The sequence below is a fragment of the Myxine glutinosa genome, chromosome 6, assembly GCF_964187855.1.
Source record: "Myxine glutinosa chromosome 6, kmMyxGlut1.1, whole genome shotgun sequence".
NCBI classification, from domain to species: Eukaryota; Metazoa; Chordata; class Myxini; order Myxiniformes; family Myxinidae; genus Myxine; species Myxine glutinosa.
This window is the reverse complement of record NC_136266.1, coordinates 130,159,666-130,175,839: the sequence shown is the minus strand read 5'-3', so window position 1 is coordinate 130,175,839 and position 16,174 is coordinate 130,159,666. Positions and strand designations below refer to the sequence as shown.

The 16,174-nt window shown below is 52.4% G+C and overlaps 1 protein-coding gene across 1 annotated transcript in view; it reads right to left on the bottom strand.

Moving 5' to 3' along the window:
- The window catches only part of CFAP44 (cilia and flagella associated protein 44), a 118,265-nt gene extending 105,097 nt beyond the window's left edge, over positions 1–13,168 (bottom strand). Inside the window, exon 1 of the mRNA XM_068103426.2 lies at positions 12,649–13,168. Coding sequence (XP_067959527.2) covers positions 12,649–12,878 — 230 coding nt within the window. The 5' untranslated portion in view covers positions 12,879–13,168. The remainder of the gene's footprint in view (positions 1–12,648) is intronic.
- Between the last annotated feature and the right edge of the window lie 3,006 nt (positions 13,169–16,174).

Below are 16,174 nucleotides of genomic sequence, written 5' to 3'. Positions count from 1 at the left end.
TGTTAAAAGAACCATGTCACTGATTGTCTGTCACAGCAAGAAGTCAATAACAGGATTATATCACAGGTGGCGTGACAAAATGTATGGACAGGTACATTTGACGATTGGCTTCACAATCGGGTATATAAGGGTTGTTGCGTTCTGTATTAGTGGAAAACAACTGCTGCACGTCTACAAAAGTTATTGCCACTTCCTCTGGAGATGGTCCGTCAACTCGACAATGCTGTTTGTCATGGAGTGGTGGCTTTACGAAATTCCGGCATGAAACAGTGCGCTATTGCTCGGCAGTATGGCATCACTCAAGGTCAGGTGTCAAAGATCCCGAAACGAAATGCTCAGAGGGGTGTCCCTCCTCCAATATTGAGGCCAGGATGTCCCTGCAGAACCACAAGGAGGGATGATCACGAGCGGCACCGGTTAGTCCGCAATGGCCGTACCAAGTCAGCTAATCGGCTTCGGGCTGAGTGGCAGCAACTGACAAATGTGCCTGTATCCAGAAGGCTAGTCATCCAACGACTGGTTCAAGCAGGCTATCGTGCCAGGCGTCCCCTGAGAAAGCCACGTCTGACAAGACAACACCGCCAGCGCCGATTGGAGTGGGCCAGAGAGCACCGTCAATGGCAGCCAGGACACTGGAATCACGTGATCTTCAGTGACGAGCCTTGATTTCTGGTCTATCGTCAAGATGGCCATGTCCGAGTGCGCAGACAAGTGCATGAAGCCTACTAAAGCGCGGCGTTACGCGCGCTGCTTGTGAGCAAGGAGGAAGCGGACAAGCGGTAACATATAAACGTCTTTATTGTAAGACTACACTGTAACACTGTACTGTCCCGGGCTGGGCGCCCGGTGTATATCATGAGGCCACGCCTACCCCTGGTGCGTGGCCACCGCCCACTTGGTGCGCGGAATGATGTCACCACGCCAGTGGGCTTTTGTGTCCGCCACACGCGCCCCCCCAGAATTCCCGCGCACCTGGAGGGCCAGTTTGCGGGGCAGACGAATGACCCGGCCGAAGCGCCCCCTGGCGATCGGCGGCGTCCGGGGTGCAGGGATGCCAGGTGGGATGCCCCTGGCTGCCCCTGGGATGGGTGCAGGACCGGGGGGCGGCGTGGCGGCGGGGCTGGGCGGTGCCGGGGGTCCGCCCGCAGGAGGGCGGCCCCGACGTGGGGGTCGGGCCACTGGCGGTGGATGGTCCACATCGAGGTGGGCCGGCTTGAGGCGGTCTACCGAAACGCGGTCAGGAGTACCGCCGATGTCCAGGGTGAAGTGCTTCGCCCCGGTCTCCAGCACGCGGAAAGGCCCGTCGTACGGGGGCCGCAGTGGTGTCCGATGGGCATCGTGGCGGACGAAGACGTACTCCGCCGTGCGAAGCTCCGGGGCGACGTGCGTCGGTGGGTGCCCGTGGCATGCCGTTGGCACCGGGGCGAACCTCTGGGCGGTCTCTTGTAGAGCGGAGCGCTGCTGTGCCGCGGACCATGGTGCCGTGGAGTCGGGGAGGAACTCGCCCGGCACCCGCAGCGGTTGCCCGAAGACCAATTCCGCCGCGGATGCGCGCAGGTCCTCCTTGGGCGCCGTCCGGAGGCCCAGCAGGACCCAGGGGAGCCTGTCGACCCAGCCGCCGTCGCGGAGGGTGGCCCGGAGCGCGGCCTTCAATGAGCGGTGAAATCGCTCACACAGGCCGTTAGCCTGGGGATGGTAGGCCGTGGTTCGGTGCAGCCGGACCCCGAGCCCCTGCGCAACCGCCCCCCAGAGCTTCGAGGTGAACTGGGGGCCGCGGTCGGATGAGATGTCTGAGGGGGCGCCGAACCGGGCGACCCAGGTGGCGATGAAAGCCTGCGCGACATCGGCCGCCGTTGTCGACGCCAAGGGCACGGCCTCCGGCCACCGGGTGGTGCGGTCCACCATGGTGAGGACGTAGGTGAAACCCCGCGAGGGGGGCAGAGGTCCCACCAGGTCCACGTGGACGTGGTCAAACCGGCGTTCCGGCACCGTGAACGGGGCCAACGGGGCCTGGGTGTGCCGGTGCACCTTGGCGCGCTGGCACGCGAGGCACGTCCTGGCCCAGCCGCGGACGGCCTTCCGGAGGCCATGCCAGACGAACTTGTCGGCGATCAGCCTTTGGGAGGCCCTCGCGCCCGGGTGGGACAGGCCGTGGATGGCGTCAAACACCTGGCGCTGCCAGCCCGCGGGCACGATGGGGCGAGGACGCCCGAGGGAGACGTCGCACAAGAGGGCCGCGCCCGCGCCGTCAAACGGCACCTCGGTGACGCGGAGGCCCGTGATGGTGGTCCGCAAGGCCTGGACGTCGGGGTCAGCGGCCTGGTCCGCTGCCATCCGGGCATAGTCGATGCCGAGGTGGACTGCGTGGGCGACGGCCCGGGAAAGGCAATCCGCCACCGGGTTGTCCTTCCCCGCGATGTGCTGGATGTCCGTCGTGTACTCGGACACGGCCGAGAGGTGACGCTGCTGCCGGGCCGACCACGGCTCGGTGACTTTGCCCATCGCAAAGATCAGCGGCTTGTGGTCGACGAAGGCAGTGAACGCCCGGCCCTCGAGCAGATGGCGGAAGTGCCTGACCGCCAAGTGAAGTCCGAGCAACTCGCGGTCGAAGGTACTGTAACGGCGTTCGGGCGGGCGAAGCTGCCGGCTAAAGAACACCAGCGGTTGCCAAGCTCCACGCACCCATTGCTCATGCACTGCGCCCACCGCGTAGTCCGAGGCATCGGTGGTGAGGGCGATCGGTGCATCGGGCGCCGGGTGCGCGAGCATGGTGGCGTTAGCCAAGGCGAGCTTCGCGCCCGTGAACGCCGTGTCCATCTGCTCGGTCCAGGTAACGTCGCCTTTGCCCGGCTTACCTCGGAGAGCTTCGTGCAGGGGGCGCAGGAGCTGGGCGATACGGGGCAGGAACCGATGGTAAAAGTTCACCATGCCCAGGAACTCCTGCAGCCCTCTGATCGTGCGGGGGCGCGGAAACCCCTTCACCGCCTCCACCTTGGCCGGTAGGGGGACGGCTCCGTGCCTGGTGACACGGTGCCCCAGAAAATCGATTGTGGCGGCGCCGAACCGGCACTTTGCGGGGTTCACAATCAGGCCATGCTGGCCCAGGCGTTCGAAGAGCGTGCGGAGGTGGCGTAGGTGCTCTTCGCGGGACGCGCTGGCGACGAGGATATCGTCCAGGTAAACGTAGACAAAATCCAAGTCGCGCAGGACGCTGTCCATCAGTCGCTGGAACGCCTGAGCCGCATTCTTCAGACCGAAGGGCATGCGCAAGAACTCGAAGAGTCCGAATGGCGTGATGACCGCCGTCTTCGGGACGTCCTCCGGCCTGACGGGGACCTGATGGTAGCCGCGTATGAGGTCCACCTTCGAGAAGAAGGACCTGCCCGCCAAACGGGCGGAAAAGTCCTGAATGTGGGGGACGGGGTAGCGGTCGGGAATCGTGGCGTCATTGAGACGGCGATAGTCCCCGCACGGTCGCCATCCCCCGCCGGGCTTCGGCACGATGTGCAGCGGCGACGCCCAAGCGCTCTCTGAGCGCCGAACGATGCCGAGTCGCTCCAGGGTAGCGAACTCCGCTTTTGCCACCGCCAGCTTCGTCGGCTCGAGGCGGCGTGCCCGGGCGTAGACCGGTGGCCCGACGGTGGGGATGTGATGGGCCACCCCGTGCTTGACGGCCCCCGCCGAGAAGGTGGGCCGCGTGAGGGCCGGGAAGCCGGCGAGGAGGCGGGTGAATGCGTCCGCTGCCGGAAGCGTACAGACCAACGTGGCCGGAACCGAATCGTTCGGCAAGCCGCTTGGCAAGCCGCTCGTTGAGCTGGGCAACGCACATGCGAGCGAGCTGAACGTCTCGGCCTGGACAAGCCGTCTGCGCTTGACGTCGACCAGGAGCCCATTAGCGCACAGGAAGTCCGCGCCAAGCAGTGCCATGGGCACGTCGGCGGTGACGAACGTCCATCGGAAAACCTGCCCTCCAAACCGCAGAGAGAGGCAGCGTTTTCCGTACGTACGGATGGGCGTCCCGTTCGCGGCAAGCAGCGCGGGGCCCCCACCCGCGGCGTGCTTGTCTGACGTGCCGGCGGGAATGACACTCACCTGCGCTCCCGTGTCGCACAGGTAACGGCGCCTGGAGAAGGTGTCCGTTATGAACAGCAGGCTGTTCGAATGGCCGGCGCTCATCGCCACTATTGAGCGCCGGCCCGGGCGTTTCCCGACCCGTTGAAGGAGCACGGCGGATGACACCGCCGAGCTTCGTGGCCGAACTTGGCATGGAACCAGCACCAGGTGGTGGAGCTGGAGGAGCGCGGCTGGCTCCGCCAGGCCGGTGGAGTTGGCGGGTTTCCCCGCGGTGGCGGTTTTCGCCGCGGCGGTGGGCGGGGCGTGGCGGCGTTCACGAGGTGCGTATCAGCATGCTGCTGAACATCAGCGTGCTGTAGAAGCTGATGCTGTGGAACATGCTGCTGAACATCAGCGTCGAGGGCCGTGACGGCCACGCCGACGCTCGCCCGCATGTCCGAAGCGGCGAAGTACCTGTCCGCCTCGGCCGCCAATGCTCGGGGTTCCGTTAGCTCGGTCCCGGCCAACGCGAGGCGGACCTGCGCTGGAAGTTGGCGCCGGAAAAGCGCCCGGAATAGCGAACCGGGGGCTTCGTCGCCCAACAGTGACAGCATATGGTCCATTCGGACCGACGGGCGCGTCTCACCGAGCTCGGGGAGATCCAGGAGGCGGTCGGCCCGTGCGTCGTCCGTAAGGCCGAACGTGGCTAGGAGTAGCCGCTTGAGTGCCTCGTACTTGTGGCCGTTCGGTGGGTGGCGAAGGACGGACACAACTCGAGCGGCCGTGCCGGGCCCGAGGGAGGCGACGACGTGGCATTAGCGCGTGTCATCGCCGGTGAGGCGCCGAAGCTGAAATTGGGCTTCGGCCTGGACGAACCAGACTTCGGCCTGAGCCTCCCAAAATTCCGGAAGTTTGACGAAGTCGGCCATGGCGATGGCGTCGCGTGTGGAAGGATCGCTCCAGCAGATCCAACGTCGAGGGTCACCAGTAAAGCGCGGCGTTACGCGCGCTGCTTGTGAGCAAGGAGGAAGCGGACAAGCGGTAACATATAAACGTCTTTATTGTAAGACTACACTGTAACACTGTACTGTCCCGGGCTGGGCGCCCGGTGTATATCATGAGGCCACGCCTACCCCTGGTGCGTGGCCACCGCCCACTTGGTGCGCGGAATGATGTCACCACGCCAGTGGGCTTTTGTGTCCGCCACACTACAACGAAAATTGTATAGTGCCAAGAATCCAAGCTGGAGGTGGCAGGGTGGTTGTTTGGGCTGCTTTTAATGCAGGGGGCAAAACTCACCTGGTTGTTCTGAATGGAAACCTGAACCAGTTCAAGTACAGGGCCATTCTGGAAGAAACATTGCTTCCATTTGCTCGTGTAGCCTTTCGAGGAAACTTTGTCTTCCAAGATGACAATGCATGGCCTCATCGTGCTCGCATGATCCAACACTTTCTTGCTGACCGTGGTGTAGAGCATATGGAGTGGCCTGCCATGTCCCCGGATATGGATCCGATAGAGAACTTGTGGGCAGAATTAACGCGTCAAATCGACAACTTGGACCAGCAGCCTACCTCTGTGCGTGAATTGCAGCAGACTATTGTCACTGCATGGCAAGCGATTCCTGTCCAAACCTTGGCAAATCTCGTGAACAGCATGCCTCCACGTGTGCGTTCTCTCCTGAATGCTCGTGGGGGTTACACGACGTACTGAACTGTAATTTTACTGTCCGTAATCCCAGTTGTAATTTAACTTTTGTTTTTGTGAAAAAAAAATTTGGCTGTGCAAAATAAAGAAATACTTCTGGAAAACGTGCAGAAGTTTAACACAGTACTGTATGTTAATTGAGTTCAATATCAGTTTACATCACTTTCAAGGATCAATTTATTTGCTTTGAAATGTCAAATGTGGTTTTTGTTTCTTTTAAAGGTCACATTAACAAAATCTAGAATAATTTCAACATAAGTCCAATGAACTTTTGGCTCCCAGTCAACTTGAAAAGTAAGTTCACCCCCACAAAAAAAAATTCCATATTAAATGCCAAGTCTGTGTATATATATGTATATATATATATATAAATATATATATATATATTGTTGCGGTTGTGGGAATAAAGGATGACCCCCCTCGTAGGTAGTTGCACCACAACATGTAGCCTCGCTTTAGTTTAGTTATTTCTTCGTAAATGTAAGCGTAGTCCTTTCCTGTGTTAGTTTGTGTTGAGCAGGCCAGTGAGCTTAGGTGTTCTTTTGGGCTGGAATGCCACGTGCTAGGTCTGGAACAAGCCTGGCAGGCCGAAGGGAGGAGCTGCAGGGGAGTGGCCGGTTAGCAGCGAGCAGCCAATCAGAGCTCGAGGGGAGTGGCTCACCACAGCAACGAGAGGCGGGGCTTGGAACATTCGGGTAAGGTCAGGGAGGGGCCATATAAGACCCTGCCCCGAGCCCCCCGCATCAGTCAGTCTCAGAGTGAGTCGCCCAGCCCGTCAGTCAGAGAATCGTCAGAGTGCCCCGGGGAGTGAGTCAGACAGAGCTGGGAGAGACGTGGTGGTAAAAGTGGAGTGTGCCCTAAAAGCCGTGGTGTTTGAGTCAGAGATCAAAGAGCCATTGTAGCCACGAGTGGATTGAGTTGCTTGTTATAGCCTTTCTGTACACGAACTCCCCCTGTGCCCTGCGCTCTGCTGCTGCCTGCGAATAACGCGCTCATGAGGACGATCCCCACCTGCGCTCCCGGCACACGTGCCGCAAACATCCGAGAGCCACGCCGAACGAGCTGTCCGGGGGTGAACTAACCCTAACCCTAACCCTAACCCTAACCCTAACCCTAACCCTAACCCTAACCCTAACAACAACATGACGTCATCGCCATGCACGTCCGCCTTGCCTGCAAAGTCTTGTGACATGCACTTGTGACAGTATCTGTATTTATAATCCGTAATGACGCACTGCTAGATGGTTCCTCTGGAACTTTGCAGGCAAGGCGGACGTGCATGGCGATGACGTCATGTTGTCCGCTCATTAGGTTGGAGAACCAGATTACAGATACCATTATTAGTAACTCCCAACCGCAACCAGGTCGACTCCATATGATGAGTGGATACCAGAGATAACGTCACCGCATGGCAGGCGGTGCGTATCGCTCCCAGCAAGGTGCAGCAGCAGCTGTATGGGACACCTTGCTGGCGGTTCTCCACTGATGATATGAAGGTCGCATAGTGACTGATATACGTATATATATATATATATATATATATATATATATATATTGTTGTGGATATGAGAATGTTTTTTTATTTTATTGTTGTGGTAAAATGTTGTTGTAAAAGGTTGTTGTAAAATATCACCCCTCCTCCCTCCGTTTGTGGTTGTATAAAGGTCAAAGGGCGTTCCCGTAGTTAGTCCATAAAACATACATGCAGGACACGATATATCTTTTTTGACAGTTATATCCTTATTATGTGTATTAGTGTAAGGCTGTGTCTTCCATTAATTGAAATACTCCATTGCACCAGTGAAAGAGAATAGATCCCCTTTCCTTCCCATCCCCAAAATCTCCCTTTCCTTCCCATCCCCAAAACCTCCATTTCCATATTACATCCCCTCTCGTCAGTGCTGAGCCCTCGATTCTCAATCACCTCCCCTCCAATAACCGCCATTGACCATGTGCTTTGAGTCGGAGAAGAAAGGCGTGTCTCCACCTCGTCAGAGGGGAGGAGGGGCGTGCCCGCCCGTCGTCATCCAGGGCGGAGCCCGAGGGTCACGCGACCAACCAGGGCCGAGGTGAGCACCCCGATGGGCGTGTCCAAAACGCCGGCGGCGTAATCGCTGGAGGCGCTATAAAAGGCGCAAACGGAAGTGAGTAGTGAGTTGGTCACAAGGAGTTGGTCTGAGTCGGTTGCCAGAGGAGGGTCAGTGGTTGCGTTGGTTGCGGTGGTAAGGAGTCGGTGGTCAGTTGGTTGCGGTGAGGAGTCGGTGGTGAGGAGTGAGAGAACCAAGAGAGAGTTGAGGGTTTGGACCAGACGAGTCGCACAAGGCCTGGCAAAGCACGCGACGTACACAGCAGCCAAAACAGCAGCGTGGGGCCTGGCCTGAACGGCGGCTGCTAAACGCGCCGGTTGTGCTGCGGGACCCCCTTGGACCTCCCTCTCCCTCCAGCCATCCACATCCTGCCATTCCTGCAATTCCCCGCGTGAGTCAGTGTCTTTTGTTTGTTCTGTCCTGGGAATAAGTTAAGTCTGTAGATAAGCTAGTATTTGCACTGTGTCACCTGCGTCTTATGTGTTGTAAATAAAACTTGATTGCTCCTTTTTGCTTGTGTGTGTAAATAATAAACCCCATTACTCGTCTGTACGTCTTCTCGTTTTATTCCTTTTTCCTCTTGCATTGCGTCGTTTTTGTCTTTTCCCTGATTGAGCAGCTGTGGTGCGATACGGCCAAGGTTCTGGGTGAATCGGGTGAGTCAGGGAACCTGTTAGGTCGCGGTTAAATACACCACCGCTCAGTCATCATAACATCTAAACCGCGATCAGTAACAATATATATATATATATATATATATATATATATATATATATATATATATATATATATATTTATATATAATTATATACGTGTATATATATATATATATATTTATATATATATATATATATATATTTATATATAATTATATACGTATATATAAGGCTCTTCTAGCTAAACAGTTCCAGAGGCTCTGCCGATTGGGTATGAGCTTAGCAAATCTCCAGCCACATACATTTCCACAGAGATAATTTGATTTACTGCAGCTTTTGATTTTATTCTGATATTGATACATACATCTATCTATAATTCCAGCAATCTCTGTGTGTATGTTTGTATGTTTGTATGTTTGTATGTTTGTATGTTTGTATGTTTGTATGTTTGTATGTTTGTATGTATGTTTGTCTGTGACCGCTGTTTCTCGACAACTACCGGTCCGATATACTTGAAACTTGCCAGGTATATTGCTGGGGACCCGAGGATGTGCCTTTTCAAGGTTTTAAATTAATCGCAGAAGTAGTTACCGAGCTATGTCCAAAAAACGATTCAACCAATCAGAGAGCAGCGAGCTATCACGTGTGCCGAACGTGGCGAACAGACTCTGCCTCGGATGGCACATTTGAGAGCGTATTCATTTATTTCCCGTCGGCAAACTATGTTGGCGCTATGTTGGCGTTAAACGATGTTTTAAAACTAATTAAAACTAATTTGCGATTCTTTCGCTTTCCTGCGATATGCGACCTTCCGGACAATCAAATGAGGACGTCACTTCCGGACTTACGTAGCGGCGAGCGGGCGCCATTTGGAGGAGCTGGGAGGACTCAGTCGTGATAGAGTGAGCCTGAGTGAGTATATCAAGACAAGAACAAGATCTAGAAGGAGGTATGTACGGTGCGATTCATATAATATATTGTTTAGTTATCGTCGATGAGGAATTTGGGGGCCCGATTAACTGCAGCGCCATCCGAGCTGCGGCGTCGGGACGATACATTCATTGTACGGTAACATCACGCACTTACGGGCACGTCCTATATATATAGTACGGGCATGCCCTAGTCTATCTATAATTCCAGTAATCTCTGTGTGTATGTTTGTATGTTTGTATGTTTGTATGTTTGTATGTTTGTATGTTTGTCTGTGACCGCTGTTTCTCGACAACCACGGGTCCGATATACTTGAAACTTGCCAGGTATATTGCTGGGGACCTGAGGATGTGCCTTTTCAAGGTTTCATATTAATCGGACAAGTAGTTACCGAGCTATGGCGATTTCTTTACCAAACTCCGCAAGCCGTTCGCTTTGGACCAAACCATTTCATGTAAATAGAGGGGGGGGGGATTGTCACCGTACTCGCAAGCCGTTCGCTTTGGACCAAACCATTTCATGTAAATAGAGGGGGGGGATTGTCACCGTACTCGCAAGCCGTTCGCTTTGGACCAAACCATTTCATGTAAATAGAGGGGGGGGGATATAATTTTAGATATATATATAGTACGGGCATGCCCTAGTAGAGATAAATTAGATATTGCAGGCACCTGCAATTTGATTTACTTGAATAGTACTGCAGCCAGTAACGAGAAGATAATTTTATTCTCAATTTTATAGACCAGCTCTCAATTTAATTCCCCTCTCTGGGGTGGACCGGCCTATAAAATTGAGAACTAAATTATCTTTACTGTATTGGGATAAGCTCATACCTAATAGGTGGAGCCTATGCAACGATTTAGCCAGAACAGCCTTTTAAAATCCAAATTCTTCCTGACTGGTCCCAGAACTGTTTTGTGTACCACAGACAGGTTAATGTGTGGCAGGAATTTGCTGTTGGTCAGGATGCATGCAGTAATAGCTGGTGTGGTACTTGCTTCCTGGTACCCACTAAAGTGATGTGGTACTTGTTTCCTAGTACCCACTATAGTGATGGTATCTGATCTTGATACATATAAATATATTGTTGTAGTTGCCCAGTTGGCCCGGTTGCCTGGTCCAAGCCTGACAAGTCACGTAAAAGTGACCGCAACAGTCAACCATTTCGACAATCCCCCTGCCTGATCTCGCATCTATAAGCCACGCTACCATATGGATGAGGGAGTCTGAATCAGCAAGCGTTACACCAACAGACACACACCACATGTCTAGATCTAATTAGGTCGAGCAACATAAGACACGTGACATGATCTTCTATGTGGTGTGGAGAACCACCACCATTGAATCCATCAACGGGTCTCTTGTATCCACCAAATGAAGCGACCACCACAGCCAGAATTTACCCTGAGACCAGATATACGGTATTTAATAATTCAAGATCAAAAGTCGAGGGGAGGGAAACTGAAGGAAGCAATGCACAAAGATACACCCCCATGATGCTAATATAATGAACGGGAGACCCTTAAATAACTATTTAAGTGAGGCCCCAGACACTCCACGATAGAATGACAAAGCAGGAGTGACAGGACAATAGAGAGTTTGGGTAAACCCATGCAGAACCTGGCAGAACGATCAGGTCCCGTGCAGCCTCGTTCCACTGGGGGCTGGGCGATCTCTCGTTCCACTCGCCGAGCGGAGAGAGAGAGAGAGAGAGAGAGAGAGAGAGAGAGAGAGAGAGAGAGAGAGAGAGAGAGAGAGAGAGAGAGACAGAGATAGAGACAGAGATAGAGACAGAGAGACAGAGATAGAGAGACAGAGAGACACACACGTGGCTTCAGCCCTGCCAAGATGTTCAGGATGATCGATCGATCGGGCGATGCCTTTCTCCTCTCGGGTCAGTGCAATTTCCTCCTCCTTCTGAGTCACCCCCACATTTATAACCTCGGGCCTGTGTTGCTCAGTCACCATTGGACGCTGGCCGGTCTGGTGGGTGGGACTAACCACTTTTCTTCTCATAGGGCTGCTCACAGCCGCCGCCAAGCTTGACGATCTCACCAAAACGTGCGCCACAAGGCCTAACAAATGTTAAAAGCGCATCTTAGACAGATTACAGAGGGCAGAATGGTAAATAATAGGGTGAAAAAGTTTGGTAATTTTAGACACAGACATTGGGAAAGGGAGGCGTCATCTAACTAGACATATAAGTGACGCATATCTAATATCACAATTAATTACTTTAGACTTACTCTAGACATTCACTTTAAGGAAATAACTGCTCCATACTAAACATTATAATCTCCTGGAAGCCATTTCCACAACAATACAGTACATTTCTGCCTTCAGCCTTTATCAGCAAGACAAATGAGCTTAACACGCAAATATCCCCTACTAGGCAAATTGATTGGGTTGTAACACCATGTAATATGAAGGGCGCAGGAAGGCGGAAAGCAGAATTCCTCAACCATCTGAACTCCTTGCTTATGATGCAGGGAACATAGGTTCAAATCCCATATACCATGTGCTTGTTTTTTGTCTACTAATGGTACACTGATGTGTATTAATGTATTTGTCTTGCATGTGATATACATAGAAATTCCTCTGTGAGCCTTATATTCGTAAAAAAAAAACATTTAAAAAACGTAATAACCGCTTTTAGGCAAAGTGCTGTGTGTATCATGCAGCTGTCCTATCCACACCGCTTTTATGGAAGTGAAAACGTGGTGCCTTCACCGGTCGAACATAAATTTTACTAAAAACACATAGGTGATGCCTGCACATCATATTTAATATACAGTGTATTTATATAGTGGCAAGACAAGATCACAAACGAGGAGGAGCAAATACATGCTCGTATGGCAAGCTAAACCTGGTGTTGGCTTAACGGTTAACGTGGCTGCTTTAAGATCTTAGGGTCTTGAGTTTGAGACCCTGCCGTGCCATTAAATCATAACCAGGTGAGTTGATTCAGCCTGTCATACCTTCCGAGGTTGGCAAAATGAGTACCAGCTTGCTGGAAACAGGGGGCACTGCATCAGCGGCACCGCAGTACTCACAGCAATGATGCAACCAGCAGCCACAGGCTGCATACGAAGTAATAATGTGGCAAGCTTTCAACTAAGCTACATTTGAAAGGAACGTGATACTCATTCCCAAGAGAGTATCAGTAACAGATAAAAACCAAATATTCACATTTTTGATGGAGGTAAACAAAAGGATACTGTAATTTCAGGAGATTCTCTGGGATTCTTGAGTCTTCTGAATTGTAAGGCTTTGTTCGAATGTCCTCTTCACTGTAAAAATAATCTTCAGGAAGGATAACTTGATCTTCCTCATCGTTTCTTCCTCTCCCCGGACTGATTTTCCCATCCACTTCACTGTCCGCACTGTTTTGAACCTCATGGTCGTTTTGAAACGTTGTAATCATTCCTTCCGAATCATTAGGAGCCATCGCATTCCCTTGCACCACTTCCTGCTGTTGTTTTTCACTTCCCTCATGTCTGACCTTATTTTCTTTCTGACCAGAACATTCATCGTTGGACAAGCCCTCTTCTTTCCCTGAGGATTCCTCTTTTGTTTGGCTGTGCTGTTCAGCTGCTGGTGCTGTATTCCCGGTTTCCGCTGAGGCTTCAGTGGGTCCTTCTGGACACACTTTTACTTCTCTTGGGGTCCCGGTTTCATCTTCATGCCCTTTAATCCATGCGCCCGTCGGTGGCTGGCTGTGAGGTTCTTCTTCCTCCATGGTTCTGACAGAGAATTAGAAACAGAATCTTTAATTTGTTCTATAAATAAGAGAGGAATGCATTGTATCGTAATAAATTAGGATCAGGCACATGTAAAAAAGAAAGTAAAACCTACAAGCTGCACAAAGGGCACACTGCATATCCAAGAGGATATATCTGAGAACATTAATTTACCTTCCCATCCTCGCACCCATTGCATGCTCACATCCCTCCCAATCTCAAATCCCTCCCATCCGCACATCGCTCCCAATCTCACATCCCTCCCAATCTCACATCCCTCCCATCTTCACATCGCTCCCATTCTCACATCCCTCCCATCCGCACATCCCTCCCAATCTCAAATCCCTCCCATCCGCACATCCCTCCCAATCTCACATCCCTCCCAATATCATTCATCCCAATCTCACATCCCTCCCAATATCATCCCTCCCAATCTCATATTCTTCCCTTTCTCACATCCCTCCCAATCTCACATCTCTCCTAATCTCAAATCCCTCCCAATCTCACATCCCTCCCAATCTCACATCCCTTCCACCCTCACATCACTCCCATCCTCCCATCCATTGCATGCTCACATCCCTCCCGATCTCACATCCCTCCCATCCTCATATCCCTCCCAATTTCATATGCCTCCCAATCTCACATCCCTCCTAATCTTAATCTCACATCCCTCCCACCCTCACATCCCTCCCAATCTCACATCCCTCCCAATATCATCCCTCCCAATCTCATATTCTTCCCTTTCTCACATCCCTCCCAATCTCACATCTCTCCTAATCTCAAATCCCTCCCAATCTCACATCCCTCCCAATCTCACATCCCTTCCACCCTCACATCACTCCCATCCTCCCATCCATTGCATGCTCACATCCCTCCCGATCTCACATCCCTCCCATCCTCATATCCCTCCCAATTTCATATGCCTCCCAATCTCACATCCCTCCTAATCTTAATCTCACATCCCTCCCACCCTCACATCCCTCCCACCCTCACATCCCTCCCAATCTCACATCCCTCCCAATATCATCCCTCCCAATCTCACATCCCTCCTAATCTCACATCCCTCCCACCCTCACATCCCTCCCGATCTCACATCCCTCCCATCCTCATATCCCTCCCAATTTCATATGCCTCCCAATCTCACATCCCTCCCACCCTCACATCCCTCCCAATTTCATATGCCTCCCAATCTCACATCCCTCCTAATCTCACATCCCTCCCACCCTCACATCCCTCCCAATTTCATATGCCTCCCAATCTCACATCCCTCCTAATCTCACATCCCTCCCACCCTCACATCCCTCCCATCCTCATATCCCTCCCAATTTCATATGCCTCCCAATCTCACATCCCTCCCACCCTCACATCCCTCCCACCCTCACATCCCTCCCGATCTCACATCCCTCCCATCCTCATATCCCTCCCAATTTCATATGCCTCCCAATCTCACATCCCTCCCACCCTCACATCCCTCCCAATTTCATATGCCTCCCAATCTCACATCCCTCCTAATCTCACATCCCTCCTACCCTCACATCCCTCCCAATTTCATATGCCTCCCAATCTCACATCCCTCCTAATCTCACATCCCTCACATCCCTCCCATCCTCATATCCCTCCCAATTTCATATGCCTCCCAATCTCACATCCCTCCTAATCTCACATCCCTCCCAATCTCACATCCCTCCTAATCTCACATCCCTCCCACCCTCACATCCCTCCTAATCTCACATCCCTCCTAATCTCACATCCCTCCCACCCTCACATCCCTCCTAATCTCACATCCCTCCCAATCTCACATCCCTCCCACCCTCACATCCCTCCTAATCTCACATCCCTCCTAATCTCACATCCCTCCCACCCTCACATCCATCCCAATCTCACATCCCTCCCAATATCATCCCTCCCAATCTCACATTCTTCCCTTTCTCACATCCCTCCCAATCTCACATCTCTCCTAATCTCAAATCCCTCCCAATCTCACATCCCTCCTAATCTCACATCCCTCCCAATCTCACATCCCTCCTAATCTCACATCCCTCCCACCCTCACATCCCTCCTAATCTCACATCCCTCCTAATCTCACATCCCTCCCACCCTCACATCCATCCCAATCTCACATCCCTCCCAATATCATCCCTCCCAATCTCACATTCTTCCCTTTCTCACATCCCTCCCAATCTCACATCTCTCCTAATCTCAAATCCCTCCCAATCTCACATCCCTTCCACCCTCACATCACTCCCATCCTCCCATCCATTGCATGCTCACATCCCTCCTAATCTCACATCCCTCCCACCCTCACATCCCTCCCATCCCTCCCAATCTCACATCCCTCCCAATCTCACATCCCTCCCAATCTCACATCTCTCCTAATCTCAAATCCCTCCCAATCTCACATCCCTCCCAATCTCACATCCCTTCCACCCTCACATCACTCCCATCCTCCCATCCATTGCATGCTCACATCCCTCCTAATCTCACATCCCTCCCACCCTCACATCCCTCCCATCCCTCCCAATCTCACATCCCTCCCGATCTCACATCCCTCCCGATCTCACATCCGGAGGTTGTAGGTGGACGGAGGTTGTTTTCACCCTGGCTGTTTGTTACTTGCGAAAATCGAAGATTTTTCAAGTATATTGGCAGGTCTTGTGCGTTGTTACTTGGCAAAAAATTGGCAAGTATGTTGATCACTCCGGTTTGTGTGTGTGTGTGTGTGTGTGTGTGTGTGTGTGTGTGTGTGTGTGTGTGTGTGTGTGTGTGTGTGTGTGTGTGTGTGTGTGTTTTGTGTGTATGTCTGTGTGTATGTTTGCGGTTTTTTTTTTGTTTGTTTTTTTTTGTTTCCGGAATCGAGGCTCGTGAAAGAGCTGACATTTATTTCACAAACAAATCAACCAGACAAACAAAATATACAAAAAGAGGGAGCGGAAGACAAGATGGGGAGAGAAGGGGAGGCACACAACCACAACATTTGAGAGCAGGGAGAAGTGTGGGAGGGAGA